Consider the following 25,678-nt stretch of genomic DNA (forward strand, 5'->3'; position numbering starts at 1 on the left):
ATATTTTGACCAACATTCAACTGCTAAATATACAGGATACTCCACCTCTACCCTCACTAAAGCTCTGAATACATCCGTTGCTGTTAAATCATTTAAAGCTTTTGGTGTTACAGGACACCTTTGAGAACTCTCTTGACTATTATCTTCTTTAACCTTCTAACATAATTCACACATTCTTAAAACGCTTTTTACTTCCCTACTTAAATTCTTAAAGTTATAAAATTTTATCATACATTTAATGTTTTCGTATATTGAAATATCAACATCCCTCATGTAAAAACAGTCGCATCCTGTGACACTATTCTGGTAATATGTAACTTCCAGTGAGGTGACTCCTTGTTCACACTCTGAAACAAAGTATTTTCACTCACTAACCAACTCGTCTTATGTCTCCAATAATATTACTTATTCATAGAAACTGATGATACCTCCAAAATATTTACCAGCACTCAATCCTTGTTTTATATTTCTAGACAATACCCTCATTTTACTGTTAGTATAACTGACAACCATGGGAGTGTGTGTATGAGTGTCTGTGATTGTGAGCTTGAATGTGTGTACTTTTACTAGAAAAAGCCATTGTGAATACTGTTTCCCGTTACACGTTTCTGTGCTCCACACATCAGTTCTCTCTATACTGAGGTGACAAAAACCATGGGTTACCTTCTAATATCGTGTCTGACCTCCTTGTGCGTGACGTAGTGCAGCAACTTGACATTGCATGGACTCAACAAGTCTTTGGAACTCCCTTGCAGAAACATTGAGCCATGCTGCCTCTATAGCTGACCATAATAAATTGTGAAGATGTTGCCGGTGCAGGATTTTGTGCACAAAGTGACCTCTCTGTTATGTCCCAGAAATGTTCAATGGAATTAATGTCTGTTGACCTGGGTGGCCAAATGATTTGCTAGAATTTTCCAGAATGTTCTTCAAAAAAATCGCAAACAATTGTTGCCCACTGACATGGCGCAGTGTCATCCATAGAAATGCCATCATTATCTTGGAACAAGAAGTCCGTCAACATTTGCAAATGGTTTCCAAGAAGCTGGACATAGCCAGGACCCAGTACATTCCATGTAATCATAGCCCACACCACTATGGAGCCACCACCAGCTTGCATAGTGCCTTGTTAACAACTTGGGTTCATGGCTTTTCTGGGTCTGCACCACACTCAAGGACTACCATCAGCTCATACCAACTGAAATCAGGACTTGTCTGAACAGACCACAGTTTTCCAGTTGTCTAGGGTCTGACCATTGGGGTCACAAGCCCAGGAGAGGTACTGCAGGTGATGTGTTGTCAGCAGAGGCATTCGTGTTGTTGATCTGCTGCCATAGCCCATTAACACCAAATTTCACCAGTCTGTCCTAATTGATACATTCATTGTAAGTCCCACATTGATTTGTGCAATCGTTTCCTCAGTGTTGCTTGTCTGTTAGCACTGACAGCGCTGATAACCTTGCTGTTGGGCACTCACAAGATCCCAAAGCACACACACTGTTAGCATTGAAAATTATGCAAACACCACTGGATTTGGTCAGAAAACGAAGAGTGTTGGCCAGTGCATTGTCCGTGGTGAGAGGTAATGCCTGAAATTTGATATTCTCGGCATGTTGACACTGTAGATCTTGGAGTATTGAATTCTCTAATGATTTCCAAAATGGAATGTCTTAGGCGTCTATCTCCAACTACCATTCTGTGTTCCAAGTCAGTTAATTCCTGCTGTGCAGCCATAATCATGTCGACAACCTTTTCAGATGAATCACCTGAGAAATGACAGCTCCACCAATGTACCGTTCTCTTGTACCTGTGTATGTGATACTACCTCAGTCTGTACATGTGCACATGGCTGTCCCATGACTTTTGTCACCTCAGTAGTGGTGAGTGGCTGCCTATCCTTATTTTGCATTTATTAGTCTAAGTAATAGACAATAGGTTTAAATCTAGCTCCAGGGTCTACCATTCTGCTTTCCTTATTCATGCCTATATATAATTTAGAAAAAGCATCAAGCACTATGTTCCGTAAAACTTTAACATAATTTATTTCTATCTTAAGTTCCTGTAGAAAGGAGACCTATCACATCAGACTCTTGTACAGTAGCGTATTCTCCACCAAGAATGCAAATGCTTGGTGATCTGTATATATTATTATCTTTCAACTGCAGATTAAAGTTGGGAATTCTTGCAAACTCCAAACTATAGACAATAATTCCTTTTCAATAGCTGTATAATTTAGTTCCAGTTTGCTAAGGCCTCTACTGGCAAAAGCTGTAGCTCTGTGTTCTTGTTCATGGCCCTTCTCTTTCAAATAATTCATAACCTAACTGATATTCTGATGCATCCGTGGGTGAATTAAAGGCTTAATGCATCTTTGGGCACATTAAAATCTTGGCATTGACAGGGCTTGCCATTTCCGCTGTTGTGTTATCCCAAATCTACTTAGACCTTAGTTTCAGTAGGCATAGTAGTCACAAATTGTTGATCGCTTCTTCACTTAAATAACGTGTATGGAAACTGGCTAAACCCAAAAACTAATATAATTGTTTCTCATTCTATGGATAAGGGACTTTGTTTATTTCTTTGTTTCTTTCCGGATTGGGTTGAATCTCCTTTATACACACCATATACTCCAGCAACTTTGAATTCGTGCCTTCCTGCCAGCTTTGTTGTTATTTCCTTTCCTTGCAATCTTCTTAAAGCCCTAATCAATAATACACAATGATCCTTACAGGTTTTAGAAACTAGTAGTAAATCATCTGCATATATAGTTAGTAGTTCTAGTAATTCACTACCTAAAGACTTGTCCAGAGTGTGGATAAAAACATGCTGCAGGCATGTTCAACCCAATAGGTATTACTTTAAACTGACAATATTTCCCTTCAAATGGGAATACCGTGTAAGGTCTGGATTCTTCATGTGAGAATACTAGCCAGTAGCTGCTGGTTAAGCCCACTCAGCTAAAGAAATTTGATTCTTCAAATTTTGGTAATTCTTTTATACTGACAAGCTTATGCCAACTTCACTTCAATATGATTATTATAGTCTGCTCGTCTGACACCACCCAAACACTTCTTGCAGATGTTTTCACCACTAATAACAACAAAGGATAATTATATGCTTGAGTTACCATTATTGATCATCATTTGTATCTCTTCTTGTATTGCAGATCAAAGAATTATGGATATTTGATATAGTGTACAAAAGAAAGGTTTTTGCTCTTTTACTTTAAACTTACAGACATACTCATTAATAACACTTGATTTATCAGAAAGCCCCTTCTTTATGTGTTAGTAAGATGTTTTGCAATTTCGTCTTGTGCTCTTGTGTCAGTATGTTTGATTTTTGGGATTTTAATTTTATATGTATTAATAATTTCCCTTGTTGGGTTCTGATTCTCTAATTGGCTGTGTCCACTAGATGCTCCATTTCACCATTTTAAATTTAAAAAAAAACTATTATATTATTTTTAACTCTGTAGGTATTGTCTTCTCTTTTCTGTATTAGTCTATCACATTAAAATCTATTGACACTTATTGACAAGTAGTCAGTTTTTGCGCGCCACTATTTTTTCTGAACACTGGTTTACTTTGGTTAGTTGCATGTTGCGAACAAGTGAGATTAATTATTACTATACTAGAATTGAATTCTTATTAAATCAATAGTTTTGTTACTGTAACTCAATAGAATGCACAAAATATCCATCTCTGCTACAACTATCGTAAAAATGTTCTGACATTATTTCTGTTATCAAAAATAATGAAGTTACCGTAAGCAATGCTTAAAGAACCTTTAACCTTGCAGTGGATTTTTCGTCATCATTAATTATTAATCAGTGCCACGGCTAACACGAGAGCATGAGACTATCATTATTAACCAGAAAATGATTTTTCTATAACTTCTACCAGCCCATAATTTTTGCTTAGTGAGATCTCCTTTTGAAACAGGAAAATATTTCAACTTTGACAGTGTTAAAGTTTACAATATTAGCAGCCTGCATCTGCCTGTGAAACACATTGTAAAATCTGCTGCTTTGTACTCCAATCTCGAACTGCTGTAAGAAATAATTTTAAATTCACTTTTTACCTGACTGTTTATTGCGGTATGATTGCCCGCCATGTCAAAGCTCTGCATCACGAATACTACTTAAAAAGCTGAAAATGTCTTAAATAAATGGGTACAATACCAGACAAGCTTTCTAATAATAACTTGCGAGTTCTCATTAAATAACTATATTTAAAACTAGAATAATAACAAGTTCGCACACCTTTCTTTATAATCAGCGGCTAATGGCGTCCTGCTTACAATCTAGACAAATGAAAGCTACCAATGCGTTAAACATAACATCACAGTTTCCTTCTCTCTACGTGACTCCAAGAAGACGACAACGACATTATTATTCTTACACTACTATTTATACGATGGCTGATTGTCATGAAATCTGTGAGTATTTCTTTACTAATTCTTTTCTGTAGTGGTTTCAGAACTAGCCGACACAGATATTATTTCACAAATCCGGTACTTTACAAATACAAAATATAACATAATTGCCTCTATTATATTATTATTCCGAGTCCACAGACGTAATCAATGTATGGTCCATTGATAGTGACTGGGCCAAATATCTCACGAAATAAGTGTCAAATGAAAAAACTACAAAGAACGAAACTTGTCTAGCTTGAAGGAGGAAACCAGATGGCGCTATGGTTGGCCCGCTAGATGGCGCTGCCATAGGTCAAACGGATATCAACTGTGTTTTTTAAATAGGAACCCCCATTTTTATTATGTATTCATGTAGTACGTAAAGAAATTTGATTGTCTTAGTTGGACAACTTTTTCCCCTTCGTGATACATGGCGTTATAATAGTCACAAACGTATAAGTACGTGGTATCACATAACTTTCCGCCAGTGCGGACGGTATTTGCTTCGTGATACATTACCCATATTAAAATGGACCGTTAACCAATTGCGGAAAAGGTCAATATCGTGTTGATGTATGGCTGTTGTGGTCAAAATGCCCAACGGGCGTGTGCTGTGTACACTGCTCGGTATCCTGGACAACATCACAGTGTGTCCAGACCGTTCGGTGGATAGTTCCGTTATTTAAGGAAACAGGAAGTGTTCAGCCACATGTGAAACGTCAACCATGACCGGCAACAAATGATGATGCCCAAGTAGGTGCACATCAGTAGCAGACAAATTGCACGAGAATTGGGAATCTCAAAAACATTGGTGTTGAGAATGCTACATTAACATCAGTTGCACCTGTACCATATTTCTATGCACCAGGAATTGCATGGCGACGACTTTGAACGTTGTGTACTGTTCTGCCACTGGGCACAAGAGAAACTACGGGACGATGATAGATTTTTTGCACACGTTCTATTTAGCAACGAAGCAACATTCACCAACAGCGGTAACGTAAACCGGCATAATATGCACTATTGGGCAACGGAAAATCCACGATGGCTGCCACAAGTGGAACATCAGCAACCTTGGCGAGTTAATGTATGGTATGGCATTATGGGAGGAACGATAATTGTCCCCCATTTTATCGATGGCAATCTAAATGGTGCAGTGTATGCTGATTTCCTACGTAATGTTCTACCGATGTTACTACAAGATGTTTCACTGCATGACAGAATGGCGATGTACTTCCAACAGGATGGATGTCCGGCACATAGTTCGCGTGCAGTTGAAGCGGTATTGAATAGAATATTTTATGACAGGTGGATTGGCCGTCGAAGCACCATACCATGGCCCACACGTTACCCAGATCTGACGTCCCGGGATATCTTTCTGTAGGGAAAGTTGAAGGATATTTGCTATCGTGATCCACCGACAACGCGTGGCAATCAAACTTCCTGGCAGATTAAAACTGTGTGCCAGACTGAGACTCGAACTCGGGACCTATGCCTTTCGCGGGCAAGTGCTACCCAAGCAAGACACACGCGCCATCCTCACAGCTTTACTGCCGCCAGTACCTCGTCTCCTACCTTCCAAACTTTACAGAAGCTCTCCTGCTAACCATGCAGGACTAGCACTCCTGAAAGCAAGGATAATGTGGAGACATGGCTTAGCCACAGCCTAGGGATGTTTTCCAGAATGAGATTTTCACTCTGCAGCAGAGTGTGTGCTGATATGAAACTTCCTGGCAGATTAAAACCGTGTGCCGAACCGAGACTCAAATTCGGGACTTTGCCTTTCGCGGGCAAGTGCTCTGCTCTACCAGAGTTCGAGTCTCAGTCTGGCACACAGTTTTAATCTGCCAGGAAGTTCCATAGCAGCGCACACTCCGCTGCAGAGTGAAAATCTCATTTTGAACGCCTGACAATATGCGTCAGCGCATTGTCAATGCATGTGCGAACATTACGGAAGGCGAACTGCTTGCTGTTGAGAGGAATGTTGTTACAAGTATTGCCAAATGCATTGAGGTTGACAGACATCATTTCGAGCATTTATTGCATTAATGTGGTATTCACAGGTAATCACGCTGTAACAGCATGTGTTCTCAGAAATGACAAGTTCACAAAGGTACATGTATCACATTGGAACAACCACAATAAAATGTTCAAACGTACCTACGTTCTGTATTTTAATTTAAAAAACCTACCTGTTACCAACTGTTCATCTAAAATTGTGAGCCATGTGTTTGCGACTATTACAGCACCACCTATTACAAAGCTAAAAAAGTGGTCCAACTAAAACATTCATATCTCTTTACGTACTACACAAATATGTAATAAAAAATGGGGGTTCCTATTTTTAAAAAACATAGTTGATATCCGTTTGACCTATGGCAGCGCCATCTAGCGGCCCAACCATAGCACAATCTGGTATCCCCCTTCAAGCTAGACGAGTTTCGATCTTTGTAGTTTTTTTGTTTGACACTTATTTCGTGAGATATTTAGCCCGGTCACAATCAATGGACCACCCTGCGTGTATAAAAAATTGTAATTGCATAGTTATAAAGTATGTTTTACAGGAAACGTTATAATACCCCTGGCAGCATTTGACTAACGTTTAGAAATGTTCGGCAATATGCTACCACCAACTTTCATTACATCATTGCTTGCCACTTTATTTTGGGAACATATATCATTCACTTTTTCCACTCATTTGTACTATAGTTTGATTTACACTGTTTGTGTTCTGTAACACTTCGCGAGGTGTTCTCAATCTACTCCCAGGGTCATTATAGCTTTTCAGCTCCCCCATTTGGGCTCTGTGCGGACAGGAAACCTGGGAAAACTGCACCGGAGCCATGGTCGTCCCGCCTGGTTCGTAATTAAAAGCAGTCTGATTGTTTCATACAAATAAGTCTGATATATGTCAGATGTTCATAAATGTCACACACAAAAAAATTATTTGTTAAGAAATGTTGAAAATTTGGTCCTTTTGTCAAAATGCACCTTATACACTTTACTATATCAGTGATAACATTTGAGTTTGTGTTTTGTGCAACCTAAAGTCACTTATTAAAAAGTTTTATAGTCACAAAATGGCTGACTTTAAGATTGTTCACTGTGAATGTTCTATCATAATGCAACATTCATTTCAATTTGTTTCACTAATGTGATAGAGATATATAACATACACTATAAATGTTCTGAAATTATGCATAACCGTAAGAAAATGTCTTACACGTATTTACGTGTTTAGAAAATTGTTTTTATGTTAGTTCATTGGAAACGTAGTTAAAAATGCCCAGCTGAATGTCGACAATGGTGGATTCAACAGTCATCATGAAGTAATTGTTGCGTGGCATCGGCTGGATTGCAGTGTGTGAACGCCCACTGGGGTCGATGTCCTGTGCGTCATAACAGCAGCGGCACGGTGGGGTGTGACTCTTGCGCGGTTGCACCCCGCACAGAAGCTGACAGCTATAGCATCGTTTTGCTGATGTTTCCCACGAACAGCAGACTGGCGGCACAGCATCCCAGCATGGCTCTCCGCATGGAACTCCATCAAATACATGAAACAAATATTCCGCAACAATGTACTGCCTTTATTAGTACAGGTTATTAGTTGTGGAAGGAATGCACTTGGTTTATGGTGTTTATTGTTCAGTAAGCCTTCGTTTAGCTGGACTGCACAGTATGGTTTGGTGTGATAAAAGGTTTTCCATGGCTTCACAACTATATTGCCCCGTGACACTACTGTGGAGTTCATCACACTTCATCACAGTTCATTTATCCCCACGGTCGATGCGCTTCCGAAGAGTCCCTCAACATGCGAAGATGTTTTGAATCACACACACTGCAAGGGATTCTGTCAAGCAATGATTGATTAGATCGTCTCTGAACAGATCACTTTTTCTCCCTTTTTTATATACAGTAACTTTATTATCCGATGAGCACTGCACTAAAACAGTTGTTCACTCAACACTTGGGTGATCCTGACGTATGTTGATGTAGTCTCAACAGTCATTTCCTGTACCAGCTACACAATATTCCATCTTTCCTAAATGTTTATGCCCACAGTTTACCCCTTTTTAAATACATATCAACTGTTACTGCATAATCATTCTTATTCATACATTGTGTCCACTGGATTACAATATTCATTATACCAATTTAGTACTGTTACAGCTGAAACATGACTGCAAATACAAAAAGGTGTGTGACTTTTGATAGATGGTTTACTTTTCTCCTTTTGGTGTAGCTTGCCCGGTTATCACCCTTTTAGTAAACAGATTTTACTATGTGCATGACGGCCGGACTTGGGCGTGTTGCTCAATAAACTTCAGCTGTTATCATAATTTCTCATGTGTAATCTTTCCTGTGGGACTACAGTGTAGCTTCAGTGTGGAGAGAGTTCGGTTGCTAACCCGGCTAGTCAATGGTACGTGTACCAATTACATGGGCTCCAATTGAAGCTTTATCACATACAGAGTGTATGTTCTTGTAATGGGGTTTGTCTTTAATTAAATCGGCTCCAGTGTTGTGTTCAGATCACTACGGGTGACCACATGGCTATACGTCATTGTTGTGTGCTACATAGTCACTCGATTTATAGAGACTCTCTCAGGGTTCTTAATACTAACACAACTATATTTACTGTATTACTTCATGAAATTTCCGTACTAGCTACACATGTCCACAATAATAAATAAATAGATTCAGCAAATTATTTAGTTCTTTGCAAATGAAACATTGTTCATAGCTTGAAGAGCTGATTGTGGTTTACCTACAATAATTGTCTGTAAGTAAATACTCAAATGACACATTATTGCACATTTTATTGATTTTATCTTCATGCAGTTATTAATTATTAAATGTTTTGCTGTCCTCAAAATAAATAAAAAACATATAAATCCATTCTTATAATTAAACACACTTACATTCTAACCCAAAATTGACATTATACTACATCTACTATTGACAAGTCATTGTATAAACAATTTTGCGTCTTTTCTTGGATACAATCCTTTCATTTTCACTCAAACATTTTCCTAATTTCTTTAGCCTCCTCGACCAAGGGATGGAGTATGATGCACGGCAATACGTTTCATGGTGCATCACCTCAATGTGATAGTAGTACCCCTTTATTATCCCTGGGCGATCGGAAAATTCCCTCGCATAATCCGATAGCAGCTGCACTAATTCCTGTTGATGTGCGTTGCTCAGTCTCTCAGATTGCTGTACTTTAGTCCGGAATGCTTCTACATTTGTATCGAAATCTTCATTTTCAACATTAGGATAATAGAGATGGTAAATAATCATCTAAATGTAGTACCCAAGGATTCCTATGTTTAATATTAATTCTATTGCAATACAGCACAAGTACTTCCTTTGATTTCAACATAAGTAATACAACTCTTCTACCTTCATTTAGTATACTCAGTTTGCCCGAAGAAAGGTCTATTATTGCATCCCTTTCTCGTAGAAAATCCACACCCAGAATGCAGGCCACTTTTAATCCTTTCACAATGAAAAACGAGCACACTATGGCTTCGCCCTCCTTCCTTATCTCCACCCGCTCTGTGCACTAATGACTCCAGAAATCTTACAGTTATTAACAGTGGAAGTCGCCGAGCACTTTAAACAACTCAATACTCATAACACTTACTGAAGCACCTGTCTCGATAATCACGTTCACCTTACTATCACTGATCTTAGTCCCTCTTATAGCCTGCACATTTTCATTATTTACTTTAGAGCACATGTGTGGCTCGGTAAGGAATTCTTTCTCCATACGGATCCCATCATTATATCGCTGCATATGAATTTCAGGTACGTTGTTATTGTTCATGTTGCTCCTACTCCATCCCTCGGCCAGTGACAGAGAGCGTATCGTGGCCGCGTCTAGTTTGTTGGATGGCTTGCCTGTGAGGTGCTTGGACGGTTCGTGTCAGTGACCTCAATTGTATGCACATTCTGGTTCATCGGTCACCAAGGCTGTGTGATTGGCGCCTTCTGCGGTGGCGGCCTGGTGTAGTCATAATGGTCACTACCTTGCCTCTCCGGGCTCGGTCTGCGATTTTGATTCCAGTTGCGATTTCCATTGTTGTAATTGTTATGCCATTGACCTCTCGGATTTTTCCATCGATTGGTCCCTACTGGTCCGGAGTCATACCTGTCATTGAACCTACGCTTTTTATTGTTGGATGGCTGACCATAGTCATTCTGACTCCTACCGTTATTGCTGTTATGTACGTATTTTTGTCGTTTGTTATTGCCCCTGCCATTACCATGGTTGTGGTTTGGCGTACTATTGTTTCTATCATTCTTATATCCTGACCCATTATTATGGGGATGATAAAATGCTGCCTTAGCGTCTTCCTGTATCAAGTTTATGGAATCGAGAACCGATAGGAAGTGTTCCATATTGTTCCCAGGTAGGTGTATCAGTTTTTCTTTGATATGGGTTGGCAGGTGAGATTTTAATAGCCTTATTACATTTCTGGGTGAGATTGGTTCAACAGGAACATGTCTTATTTATATATTTCTCTAAATACTGCCTCAGGTTCCCAAGACGGGCAGAGTACGGTTCCAGATTATACACTTCCTTTCTTAGTCGTTCTTGTACGCACGGTGACCAGTACTTAGACAAGAATGCCTTCTCAAACTGATCATACGTAATGCAACTGTCGCCTACTTCCGTAGCCCACAGCACTGCATCGCCCTGAATGTACGACGTTACGCATTGGATCTTTTGTGGCTCGTTCCACACACTAGATAGGATATTTCTGAAGCTTTTTATAAATACTACGGGCTGTACTGATTTTCACTCGGTAGTAAAAGTTTGAAACTGCCTATTTTTAATTAAGCTCTCTTAAACCAATATTTTTGGATTGTACTTTTTTGCTTCTTGCATGTAGGATGTGTGCTCCGATCTGATACTACAGTTCTTCGCATTATCGACTAAAGATTCACTGTTGTTGTGTCACGGAAAAGCCTGTGAATTGCCAAAAACATTGGCTGTTGGTGACATCACTTCATGTTCAGCAGCCTGCCGCTCAGTGCTAATCCTTTCTCTAAATCGGATATTTGCTTCTTGATACTTACCTGCCTCTGCGGAATATCATCATTGAGTGTCTGTCTGATAGTTTGTATTTCATTTTGTATTTGACTACTTATTGCGGAATTGAGTGATTCAGAGTCTCTCTCTACCATAGCTGTTTGAACCCTGGAATTGATCTTTTTTGTCTATCTCACTATCTTTTGACTCTAACTAGGAGTTGAATTCAGTTTCAATCTTGGTAGCATCTTCATTTAACCTCCGTTCTGCCAGTTGTGTAGCATCTATTTCGAGCTTTTCTAGTCGGTTTGTTAGAACACCTATTTCATCTACTACATTGGTATTCACCACTTACAGGTTGTTGACCTGTACACTTAGCTCCTGCGCGGCCATAGGTAGTGATTCGTAATTTTGCTTTATATAGGCAATCTCTTTCTGCATAATTTCTAGTCACTGCATAAGTTGCTGGTCACGTTCCATTCGCTGACGTTCACGGTCAGCTTGTCGGACAAGGAAGTTTTTAATTTCCTCGTCTCTTTCCTTTTGTTGTCTTGCAAATTTTGCCTGGTAGTCAAGCATGCACTCTAATATTGCTTGCAGTGAATACTCACCAGACCAGACATGCCCTTTTGGTGGTGGTACACTTTCTTCAGCTACCTCTACTTAAGCATTGGTAGACGGTGGCACTACTTCTTGTGCCGCCGCCCCCGTGTTTTCACACTGTATCTCCTCAAAGAGGCTGCTGGTGCTACTTAAAGCTCCTGCTCCTACATCGACATCACTAACTAATTGTTGTTATTCAGAATCCATATTGATAGTGCTTTGGCTATGCAATTTCACCATATTCAGAAACCAATAACTAATATACTCTGCCTAGAGTTTTGAAAATTGAAATTTGCACACAAAATATGATAGTTTATCTACAATACGCTACACAATGAAAATGATTAACAACGTTCAACCTTGTCCTGTTATATACACTATTAACAAATCATGTGCACACTAGCAATATGAGATCACTTCACTGGAGTTGAGCTTCTACAAACAGGACAACTACTCCATAATCTTACCTTGAACTGATTTGACTTGGAGTTCCACTGTCCCCAGCTTATATAGTTGTTACAGTTTCTTAGTAGTGCCAGGATCTTCTCTTGAAAAAGTTATTTACACTCATTAATACATGGCATAAATAATACAACACACACATACATTTATCACTAAATATACCCATACAACAATATGAAATCAAAGAAAATACATTAAACAGTTTCGCGCTCCACTATTTTTTCTGTACACTGATTTACTTTGGTTAGTTGTATGTTGCGAACACGTGAGGTTAATTATTATTGTACTGGAATTGGCTTCTTATTAAATGAATAGTTTTGTTACTGTAACTCAATAGAATGCACAACATATCCATCTCTGCTACAACTATCATAAAAATGTTCTGAAATTATTTCTGTTATAAAAATAATGAAGTTACCGTACGCAATGCTTAAAGAACCTCTAACCTTGCAGTGGATTTTTCGTCAGCATTAATTATTAATCAGTGCCATGGCCAACACTAGAGCATGAGACTATCATTATTAACCAGAAAATGATTTTTCTAAAGCTTTTACCAGTCCATAATTTTTGCTTAGCAAGTTTCCTTTTGAAACATGAAAGTATTTTAACTTTGACACTGTTAAAGTTTAAAACATTAGCAGCCCGCGTCTGCCTGTGAAACACAATGTAAAATCTGCTGCTTTGTACTCCAGTCTCAAACTGCTGTAAGAAATAGTTTTGAATTCACTTTTTACCTGACTGTTTATTGCAGTATGATTGGCAGCGGCTCGTTCCGCCATGTCGAAGCTCTGCACCACGAACACTACTTAAAAAGCTGAAAATGTCTTAAATAAATGGGTACAATACCAGGCAAGCTTTCTAATAATAACATGTGAGGTCTCATTCAATAACTATATTTAAAACTAGAATAATAAAGTTCACACACCTTTCTTTATAATCTGTGACTAATGGCATCCTGCTTATAACCTAGACAAATGAAAGCTACCAATGCGTTAAACATAGCATCACAGGTTCCTCCTCTCTACGTGACTCCAAGAAGACGACGACGACATTATTATTCTTACACTACTATTTATACAATGGCTGATTGTCATGAAATCTCTCAGTTTTTCTTTGCTAATTCTTTTCTGTATCGGTTTCAGAACTCGCCAACACGGATATTATTTCACAAATCCAGTACTTAATCCTTTACAAATACAAAATATGACATAATTGTCTCTATTCTAGTAATTGCATAGTTATAAAGCATGTTTTACCAGGAAACGCTATACAGTCTACACCTAGAAGTTCATCTAAGTTAAGATACAATATAATTAATAAAATCTGATAAAAGGTGAGAGTATGAATTGTTATTGATAATCTCATCTATTTGTTTTAGAGGCTTCTCTTTACTTTCTGTTGTACCTATGGCATAAACTCTGCTCGCAGGGAGTGTTGAGCACATCTACCAAATACTATGTTTTATTTGTTCTGTATTACTTGTAGCCACTCACGTGCAGACATCGAATGTGTGAGGGCTACCGCTTTTTCTACCTATGGACATATTATTCTGTTATGAAGTCGTGAAGCCTGGCCCCCTGCTCCAGAACGTGCAGAGTTTCCTGGGCTTCGATACACAAATTGATCCTCCCCAGCTCTATATAACCCCCGTTTTCCTAATTAGAATTGTACACAACATTTTTATCCCTTCCATGATTAATCATTCTATTTTTATTATTTTGTCTTCATATTTTACAGTATTTTGATTCAGTCTTACATTGGAAACGAGAAGGATACTTGCATTGTTATTCTCAGATTAAGAGTTTTCCTCATGATTATAATCTCCTTTTTCTTTATTTAGTGTGTCTTATACTTTTATGGAAGTCCAGAGTTCTTTTACACATAACCACCCACGATAACATATTTCTTTTGTTACATGGTAGGGTAGCCCATGGACCAACACTGTCACCAAATGATTTTCGTCAGGGGAATTGTCCAAGTACTTAGATCTTGTGTAGTGACATTCATTACACATGTTACACCTAGGATTGAATAATGCAAGTGCTAACTTCTCATGCATACTTGATGGGCAGTAATTCTTTTTAAAGTCTTCAAAATCATTCCAAGAAGACAATTCGTCTGAATGAGCTGTAACCCATTCAGCTACGTCCATCAGTTTTCTTGAAATCATCCCAGTGCGCAGGCAGGAATATAGAAAACACCCTTAAAAAATAAGTAGGATTAACATCTCCCTCAGGTTTAAATTTGGAAAATTGTTTGGAGAAGTTCGTTCCACTTTCAAGAAGAGTTTCCTTTGTTAATGCTACAGGGAACCAACTATTATCCCTAAGTCTTATTTTTTCCACCCCCTTTGTTTTGATTAGCTCATCCAAGAGCTTTGTAAATCATCTTCTGCACTATCTGTCTCAGCTGTTGAATGAGGTGTATCGACAGATAATTCAATCTTCTCCTGTACTTTTTGTTCAGTTAATTCAGTAACATGCTCTTTAAAAGTTTCAAGGGTGGAGTCCGAGATTGCAGTTCCTTTGGAATCCTTATTTTGTTCTAAAACATTTAGCCTTACTATAGTGTCTAACAATTACCTATGTACATCTGTAATTTCTTGTTCAGTAAAATATTTGTCTTGTAGATGCTTATTCAAGTCTCTGGACTCTTTGTTAACTTTGTTTCTGATTAAGTCATGTTGTTTAATAATCTCAGAAACTAACTCTACTGTTAAAGTCATATTAGTGGATTGTAGTTCACATATCATATTATTTACTTTTAACTACTCCTTTTATGGATCTTATATGTTCATACAATTGCTGATTAACTGCTTGTAGATGCCTTGATTTCTAATTTTACGTTAGTATTAGTTTTATCTATCTTACTGTTTAATTCAGAGATCATCTGAGCATTTACCTCATGTAGTACTTTTTCAAATCAAACACCTTTTGCATCTATTTTTGCATTTAGCTCATCACCTTGAGCCTTTATATTTCTGTTAGAAGTGTCTAATATAACAGCTAAGTCATCAGTAGCTTTCCAAACCTATATGATGTCGGTGGTTCTCACTGGCAAACTCTGCAATGACAGTTATTAACTTCTCCAATTACTAACAATTACATAGAGTGGGTAATTTTATTAACCAAATATTCTTCTGAGCATATACACTTACATTACTCCACAATACACAGTCATGACAACCAAAAGAAAAGAAAAGAAAAGACAAAACATTCAAATTGGCTTTAATATAGCTCTCCAAACAATGCTTGTGTGTCTCAATGCCTTGCAACGATGCAGGAAACTGGATTGCTGTGCTGGCCGCACTGCGTTGCTGTAGGTTGATGAGCAGCAGATGTGATTGTTGGCTGCTACTGACAACATCACCAACACCATACATTAGCATTCTTTATTGATTACAAGCTTATTCTCATCATAATACGTTTGCTTGTGTGGCCATCTTCCACAGCAGCGGTTAACACCTATATTATAGGTTATCTGTCTTGAGCTGACTGCAGTCTAATTAAAAAGATTTACACCAGACACGTTCCACTTTTACAAAGCATCTTCTGTGGTATTCTATAAATTGGATATACACATTTTTTCATTTTCTGCTTGTTTTAGGTTATAATCAATGTTTTCTTTTATAAAGTTGGTCTGCAAGCAACTTACGGTGTTTGTTTACATAATCTGCTCCATCCCTTCTTGCTAGCAGTGGTTGGTGTCAACAGGCTTTCTTTCACATCTGCCCTTGGCAGTTTTTGGCATTTTGCATTATTTCCTGCACTGCACTATTTACAGTTGACTTTCTTAACTGTTTTTCATTCGTCACTGCCACAGCGTTTCTGCCTATTCGTTTGTTTTTATTCACGTTGTGTGTGTTGTCAACGTATTTGTGTGGAGTGTGTGTGTGTGTGTGTGTGTGTGTGTGTGTGTGTGTGTGTGTGTGTGTGTGTGTGTGTGTGTGAGAGAGAGAGAGAGAGAGAGAGATAAGAGCCACTGTGATAAGTGCAGGTAGCACACCCATAAAAAGGTGTTGCAAAACTGGACATAAATAACAGTAGAAATGATTGGTAAATATCCATCTTTTTCCTTGTAAGTGAATGTTTACATTCCATACGAGCATCACACATGCCCTATAAGTCATAAATTACAATGTATGTGTGCAATCTGTTTCAGAAGTACATGGTTGACATAAACTATCCTGGGGATCAGGACATGCGACGAATAATAACGGTATGTGACTCCCACTTTACCAGTTTCAGTAAATTTACACTGATAAGTCAAAACATTATAAGGACCTGCTTAATAGCCTGTTGGTTCACTTTTGGACCTCAGCTCAGCAGCAGCTCTGCATGGCATGGATTCAGGAAGTCCTTGGAAGATTTCCACAGGTATGTGGCACCAGTTCTCTATGCACTGGTCAGACGGTTCCCTTAAAGTACAGAGTGCTGGTTTGTGGGCTTGGAGTTGGTACCCTGTAATGTCCCGAATGTGTTCCATTGGGTTCAGATCAGGTGAATTTGGTGACGAAGACTTCAGTGTAAGTTCATTACAAACCTCATCAAAGCGACTGTAGCATGATTTCGGTCTTGTGGTATGGACAGTTTTCCTGTTGGAAGATACATCCTCACCATTAGAGAAGACATTAAGTTTGAACAGATGGAGGTGTTCCACAGTAACATTAACATAGTCCGTAAAGGGTGTATTAGATTATTCCCACAGGTCCCATGGAAGTCTAGGGGGGAATGATAGCCATAGCATAATACTACCTCCACTGACCAACATCCACGGCACAGTGCACATTTTGAGCAGCTTTTCTCATATCCCACTGCAGTCGTAATTAACGTCACTGGGTGAGCATGGGAAAGTGTAGGGGCCATCTGCTTTGGAGACCCATGTTGAAGAAAGTGTGCTCAATGATGTGTTTCAGGACACTTGTGTTTTCACTGAAACTGTACTGTGTCATCAGATCTGCCAAATCACTGCTTTGCAGAGCAAGCCAGCCTCCAACCACCACATTCTGTGATGAGGCATGGATGCCCAACACTTCGTCACCTACTTGTGGTTTCCATAGATGCTGACTGTAGTACTATGTGAACAGCCAAGTGACTTTGCCATTTCTGAAAAGCTTATTCCTAGGTGCAGGGGCATAGCAATCTTATCTCTGTGAAAGTCACTTAAGTCAGTGGAGCTCCGCACTTGCAGCGTGTATAGTCTTTAAAATGATTCCCTGTTCATCTCAGCTTTGTTTACATACTTTCCTTACTGCATTGTGGCCCTGCATGGCCATCAGATAGCAGTCAGTCTTGTGGTAGGCAGTAGTCATAATGTTTTGGCTTGTCATTTAGAAGAACTGCAACATTAACAAGATGTTTGTTGTATTTTTTGTTGAAAACAAGTTTGTGTAATCTGTTGCTAATGCTGTGCTCTTCAATTATTTCCAGAACTTGATGCAGTTGTACATTGATAACCCAAGTGAATATATTGAATTATCAGAGGAAGACCATGGCAGAATTTCAAGATTTTTTCAAATTGGAATGATTACTCGACATCCATATGATCCAATGAAAGTGAGATTGTCTTATTGACAGTAATTCACTTGCAAGTGACAAACACTGATAAGGTTAACAGGTATAAGAAAATTTCGACCTGCTGTTTCCAAAATAGGTCTTACACATCACATCCTTGTTGTGTGAAAGACAGTTTACTGTGTCCCTCTCAGAGAAGAAGTGAGGTTTCCTCATAAACATAATTAGTGATCACTTTTTTGAAAAGATAAGCTGATTACTGTGCGTCTGTACTTGGATTGTAGCTGCTTCTGTTTTCTTTCAGGATGTAATAAGAGTATAATGTCAATGTATTAATGAATGCCCTATGGACACGAGATATCTTGTGTTTTAATAGAGGCCAAATCACAGTAGTTCAAACAATAGTTGATTTCATCTTTGATTTTTGTGAAATTGGGAATGTTAGTATTACTTTGTGCAAGCCTACCACAAAGGCCAACAGTTCTGTAAGAATTACAATGTGAAATGCACTGGTCATGTCACCTGTATAGTATTAACTTTTGCAGTTGTTCAGATTAGTAAGTTATATTACTGAGTGTGATCAAATGCAAGATGATGAAACCTAACTCATCTGTAACTTAATATATTACCATTTATGTAATTTCTTTAGTTGGTGGTATGAAAGTCCAACAACTTTCATGTAAAAACATTGCTTTGTGTTCCTGTATGGTATAGTTCACCCTGTACTTACATAGTTAAGTTGCATTTATTTTTGTACCTGTTGTGCTGTTAAAAATGCTTTCCTCTATCTGAAGGCTTATATGACCACTGAAGTGCTTCACTAAGTATGGTTGTATTAGTGGTAACCTTCCTCCAGCCTTTGAATTGACTTCATCTGTCAGTTGTTGGCAGATATACAATTTAATGTAAATTTCAAACCATAGTGCAACTGTGCATTTGTCACATTAACAGAGGTAAAAGAACAAAGCAGTAACTGAAAAAAAATCCAGGAACTGAGTATTTAACTGTGAAACTTTTAGACCTTTCTCTCACTGAACCACAGACAACCATACAAGAAGAATATTACTGTAAAATTAATGTCGAAAAATTGTTAGAGAGAGCAATTTATTCCAGTTCTTCATAACATTTTGTGTACTGCTGATGGTTTGTAATAATCCACATGCACTTCAGTAATTCATAGTTAATGTAGGTGTTCTGTAGACATAACAGACTCTCTCTTCTTTTTAATTTATTCTTTGAGTACCTTTAATGGAGTAAATTTTCCCAATTTTTTCAGTTTCAGTATCTTTACTACAGGACTAAATGCAGTTACGTGAACCTTTAGACACATCTGCACCTGTGCATATGTGCCTTCCATAATTTTCAGTGGCTTTGAACAGTTTACAAGCTGTAACTCATAGTTACCCATGGCACTGTGTGGTATGGGTATTGTGTGTTATGTCGTAAACAATTGTGGGAAATATTTCAAACTGAATAGTTTTTAAAATTAAATAATGTTTGATTTTTATTGGAATTGTAAATAGAGTATTACATACTTGATTTTTAGTTTATTTTTTAAACATTAAAATATATATTTAAAAAGACAGATGGAAAACTAGAAAGTAGGAATAAAGTGTAATTAAAAAGTCAGACATGAATATCAAATACTACAGTAAGACAAACATGTGGTTCCAAAAGAGGGGCAGCAGCCTGGATGATTGAATGATCTGGCCTTGTAACATCAACCAAAATGACCTTGCTGTACTAATACTGTGATTGGCTGAAATCAAGGGGAAACTACAGCCGTAATTTTTCTTGAGGACATGCAGCTTTACTGTATGGCCAAATGATGATGGGTTGTCTTGGGTAAAATATTCTAGAGGTAAAATAGTCCCCCACTCAGATCTCCAGGCAGAGACCACTACTCATAAGGGCGCTGCTATCAGGAGAAACAAAACTGCATTCTATGGATTGGAGCATGGAATGTCAGATTCCTTAATTGGGCAGGTAGAGTAGAAATTTAAAAAGGGAAGTGGATAGGTTATAAATAAAGGAGGAATTAGTGAAGTTTGGTGGCAGGAGGAACAAGAGTTCTGCTCAGGTGAACACAAAATCAAATATGGGTAATTCAGGAGTAGGTTTAATAAGGAATTAAAAAAATAGAAACAGGGATAAGGTACTATGAACGGCATAATGAACACATTATTGCAGCGAAGACAGACACGAAGCCCACACTTTACACAGTAATAAAAGTTTATATGCCAACTAGTTCTGCAGATGATGAAGAAATTGGAGAAATATATGGTGCAATGAAAGAAATTATTCAGATAGTTACGGGAGACGAAAATTTAGTAGTCATGGGGGACTGGAATTAGATTGTAGGTAAAGGCAGAGAAGGAAAAGTCATAGGTGAATATGGACAGAGGGTAAGGAATGAGACAAAGCCACCTGGTAGAATTTTGCACGGAGCTTAATTTAATCATAGCTAACATTTGGTTTAAGAATCATGAAAGAAGGCTGTATACATGGATGAAGCTTGGAGACACTGGAAGGTTTCAGATATCTTTTATAATAGTAAGACAGAGATCTAGGAACTAGGTTTTAAATTGTAAGATTTTTCCAGGGGCAGATGTTGACTGTGACCACGATTTATTGGTTATAAACTGTAGATTATAAAACTTAAGAAACTGCAAAAAGGTAGGAAGTTGAGGAGATGGGACCTGGACAAACTGGAAGAACTAGAGGTTGTAGAGAGTTTCAGAGAGAGCATTAGGGAACAACTAACACGGACAGGGGAAAGAAATACAGTAGAAGAAGAATGGGTAGTTTTGAGAGATGGAAATAGTGAAGGCAGCAGAGGATCAAGCAGGTAAAAAGACAGAGGTGAGTAGAAATCCTTGGATTATGGAAGAGATATTGAATTTAATTGATGAAAGGAGAAAGTATAAAAATGCGGTAAATGAAGCAGATGAAAAGGGATACAAATGTCTCAAAAATGAGATCAACAGGAAGTGCATAATGACTAAGGAGAGGTGGGTAGAGGACAAATGTAAGGATGTAGAAGCATATATCACTAGGGGTAATGTAGATACTTCCTACAGGAAAATTAAAGGGACCTTTGGAGAAAAGAGAACCACCTGTATGAATATCAAGAGCTCAGATGGAAAACCAGTTCTAAGCAGAATGGTGGAAGGAGTATATAAAGGATCTATACAAGGGTGATCTACTTGAGGGTAATGTTATGGAAATGGAAGAGGATGCAGATGAAGATGAAATGGGAGATATGATACTGCATAAAAAATTTGACAGAACACAAAGACCTAAGTCAAAATAAGGCCCCTGGTGTAGACAACATTCCATAAAAACTACATATAGCCCTGAAAGAAAAATCTTTTTAATCTGTTGAGCAAGATGTATGAGACAGGCGAAATGCCCTAGATTTAAAGAATAATATAATAATTCCAATCCCAAAACCCCCCATGAACCATGGACCTTGCCGTTGGTGGGGAGGCTTGCGTGCCTCAGCGATACAGATGGCCGTACCGTAGGTGCAACCACAACGGAGGGGTATCTGTTGAGAGGCCAGACAAACATGTGGTTCCTGAAGAGGGGCAGCAGCCTTTTCAGTAGTTGCAGGGGCAACAGTCTGGATGATTGACTGATCTGGCCTTGTAACAATAACCAAAACGGCCTTGCTGTGCTGGTACTGCGAACGGCTGAAAGCAAGGGGAAACTACAGCCGTAATTTTTCCCGAGGACATGCAGCTTTACTGTATGATTAAATGATGATGGCGTCCTCTTGGGTAAAATATTCTGGAGGTAAAATAGTCCCCCATTTGGATCTTCGGGCGGGGACTACTCAAGAGGACGTCGTTATCAGGAGAAACAAAACTGGCATTCTACGGATCGGAGCGTGGAATGTCAGATCCCTTAATCGGGCAGGTAGGTTAGAAAATTTAAAAAGGGAAATGGATAGGTTAAAGTTTGATATAGTGGGAATTAGTGAAGTTCGGTGGCAGGAGGAACAAGACTTTTGGTCAGGTGATTACAGGGTTATAAATACAAAATCAAATAGGGGTAATGCAGGAGTAGGTTTAATAATGAATAAAAATATAGGAGTGCGGGTTAGCTACTACAAACAGCATAGTGAACGCATTATTGTGGGCAAGATAGACACAAAGCCCATGCCTACTACAGTAGTACAAGTTTATATGCCAACTAGCTCTGCAGATGATGAAGAAATTGATGAAATGTATGACAAGATAAAAGAAATTATTCAGGTAGTGAAGGGAGACGAAAATTTAATAGTCATGGGTGACTGGAATTCGTCAGTAGGAAAAGGGAGAGAAGGAAACACAGTAGGTGAATATGGATTGGGGGGAAGAAATGAAAGAGGAAGCCGCCTTGTAGAATTTTGCACAGAGCATAACTTAATCATAGCTGACACTTGGTTCAAGAATCATGAAAGAAGGTTGTATACCTGGAAGAATCCTGGAGATTCTAAAAGGTATCAGATAGATTACATAATGGTAAGACAGAGATTTAGGAACCAGGTTTTAAATTGTAAGACATTTCCAGGGGCAGATGTGGATTCTGACCACAATCTATTGGTTATGAACTGCAGATTGAAACTGAAGAAACTGCAAAGAGGCGGGAATTTAAGGAGATGGGACCTGGATAATCTGAAAGAACCAGAGGTTGTACAGAGTTTCAGGGAGAGCATAAGGGAACAATTGACAGGAATGGGGGAAAGAAATACAGTAGAAGAAGAATGGGTAGCTCTGAGGGATGAAGTAGTGAAGGCATCAGAGGATCAAGTAGGTAAAAAGAGGAGGGCTAATAGAAATCCTTGGGTAACAGAAGAAATATTGAATGTAATTGATGAAAGGAGAAAATATAAAAATGCATTAAATGAAGCAGGCAAAAAGGAATACAAACGTCTCAAAAATGAGATCGACAGGAAGTGCAAAATGGCTAAGCAGGGATGGCTAGAGGACAAATGTAAGGATGTAGTGGCTTGTCTCACTAGGGGTAAGATAGATACTGCCTCCAGGAAAATTAAAGAGACCTTTGGAGAGAAGAGAACCACTTGTATGAATATCAAGAGCTCAGATGGCAACCCAGTTCTAAGCAAAGAAGGGAAGGCAGAAAGGTGGAAGGAGTATATAGAGGGACTATACAAGGGCGATGTACTTGAGGACAATATTATGGAAATGGAAGAGGATGTAGATCAAGATGAAATGGGAGATAAGATAATGCGTGAAGAGTTTGACAGAGCACTGAAAGACCTGAGTCGAAACAAGGCCCCGGGAGTAGACAACATTCCATTAGAACTACTGATGGCCTTGGGAGAGCCAGTCATGACAAAACTCTACCATCTGGTGAGCAAGATGTATGAGACAGGCGAAATACCCACAGCCTTAAAGAAGAATATAATAATTCCAATCCCAAAGAAAGCAGGTGTTGACAGATGTGAAAATTACCGAACTATCAGTTTAATAAGTCACAGCTGCAAAATACTAACACGAATTCTTTACAGACGAATGGAAAAACTGGTAGAAGCTGACCTCGGAGAAGATCAGTTTGGATGCCTTAGAAATATTGGAACATGCGAGGCAATACTTGACCCTACAACTTACCTTAGAATATAGGTTAAGGAAAGGCAAACCTACGTTTGTAGCATTTGTAGACTTAGAGAAAGCTTTTGATAATGGTGACCAGAATACTCTCTTTCACATTCTGAAGGTAGCAGGGGTAAAATAAAGGGAGAGAATGGCTGTTTACCAGTTTAACATAAACCATAAGGCAGTTAAGAGTTGAAGGATACAAAAGGGAATCAGTGGTTAAGAAGAGAGTGAGACAGGGTTGTAGCCTATCTTCAATATTTTTCGATCTGAGAATATTGAGCAAGAAGAAAAGGAAAACAAAAGAAAAATTTGGAGTAGGAATTGAAATCCATGTAGGAGAAATAAAAACTTTGACACTTGCCGACAACATTGTAATTCTGTCAGACAGAGCAAAGGACGTGGAAGAGCTGTTGAACAGACATTGTCTTAAACGAGAATATGAGATGAACATTAACCAATGCAAAACGAGGATAATGGAACATAGTCGAATTAAAGCAGATGATGGTGAGAAAATGAGATTAGGAAATGTGACACTTCGAGCAGTAGATGAATTTTGCTATTTGGGAAGACAAATAACTGATTATGGTCAAAGTAGAGAGGATATAAAATTTAGATTGGCTATGGCAAAGAAAGTGTTTCTGAAGAAGAGAAATTTATTAACATCAAGTATAGATTTAAGTGTCAGGAAGTCCTTTCTGAAAGTATTTGTATGGAGTGTAGCCATGTATGGAAGTGAAACGTGCAATGATAAATAGTTTAGACAAGATGAGAATAGAAGCATTGGATATGTGGTGCTACAGAAGAATTAGATGGCTATATCATGTAACTAATGAAGAGGTACTGAATAGAATTGGGGAGAAAAGGAATTTGTGGCACAACCTGACTAGAAGAACGGGTCAGCTGGTAGGCCACATTCTGAGGCATCAAGGGATCACCAATTCAGTATTGGACAGAAGGGTAGAGAGTAAAAACCATAGAGGGAGACCAATAGATGAACACACTAAGCAGATTCAGAAGGATGTAGGTTGCAGTAAGTGCTGGGAGATGAAGAGGCTTGCATAGGATAGAGTACCATGGAGAGCTGCTTCAAACCAGTGTCTGGACTAAAGACCACAACAACACATGTTAAGAGCACAACATAAGATAATCTTACAAAGTTCGTCCTGTAGTGATCTAAATACATTCCTCCTGTTTTGTCAAAATTGAATATAAATATTCTAGCAACATTCATTAAGTCTGTTTGATCAAACAGCAAGCTGTGCACTCTCCAAACTGCTATGTGATCTGGCCTCTGCTGTGTCACTGTCAAACACACATAATTCATCAGTCATTGTAGAGGAATAATATTGCATTGTGCTTCACAGCTGGCAAAGCTTAAATGTTAGCAAATAATTCTTGAATGTCTTTTGTCATAGAAACCAAAATGTATTTTATGTCCTTCTGGTGTTTCATTGTATTGTAGATGTAAGAGTTCACTTTCTGTTTGCAAAGACTGCATATTGATTTCCAGGTATGGAGCTACCACATCATGCCCTTTTTTCCCCAGTGACCCTTTTCCCAAGGAAACCTGTTTCTTCGTGCCAGGTTGATCAAGTGTTCAGTATCTAAGCCCTTTGACAGCCAATCAATGATTTCAAAATTTCCCTGCCTGCAAACTTTTTCAAGTAATAGAAATTCATGTGGATCCGTGTTCCCAGATAACTTATCAGGAAATCTTTGTTTCCGTTACAAGTTGTCGCACGCCATTACATTGTTAACCTTCTGCCTCCCACCTTTAACGAAATTATATATATATATATCTCAAATGAAATGATTTTGATTTGAAAAATGTACGGGGGGGGGGGATTGTAAATGTTACTTTTTAAATTGTTTTTGTTATTTGCTCTTTCTTTCAGTACGTATGAACTTTGTTGTAGAACCTCTTATTTACGTGTGGTAATAAAAATTCATTTAGACAGAATTAAGCACATTTAAAATTACATGAACTTAGTCAACCCTCTCATATTAACTGATTAAGAATATTTAGTTGAGAA

At 38.4% G+C, this 25,678-nt stretch overlaps 1 protein-coding gene across 1 annotated transcript in view; it reads left to right on the top strand.

Annotated features, from left to right (window-relative positions):
• The window catches only part of LOC124545073, a 91,660-nt gene extending 72,796 nt beyond the window's left edge, over positions 1-18,864 (top strand). Inside the window, exons 5-6 of the mRNA XM_047123882.1 lie at positions 16,688-16,744; positions 17,956-18,864. Of these exons, the coding sequence (XP_046979838.1) occupies positions 16,688-16,744; positions 17,956-18,099 (201 nt within the window). The 3' untranslated portion in view covers positions 18,100-18,864. The remainder of the gene's footprint in view (positions 1-16,687; positions 16,745-17,955) is intronic.
• The last annotated feature ends 6,814 nt before the right edge of the window (positions 18,865-25,678 follow it).

The sequence above is a fragment of the Schistocerca americana genome, chromosome 8 (assembly GCF_021461395.2).
Source record: "Schistocerca americana isolate TAMUIC-IGC-003095 chromosome 8, iqSchAmer2.1, whole genome shotgun sequence".
In the NCBI taxonomy this organism is placed as follows: Eukaryota; Metazoa; Arthropoda; class Insecta; order Orthoptera; family Acrididae; genus Schistocerca; species Schistocerca americana.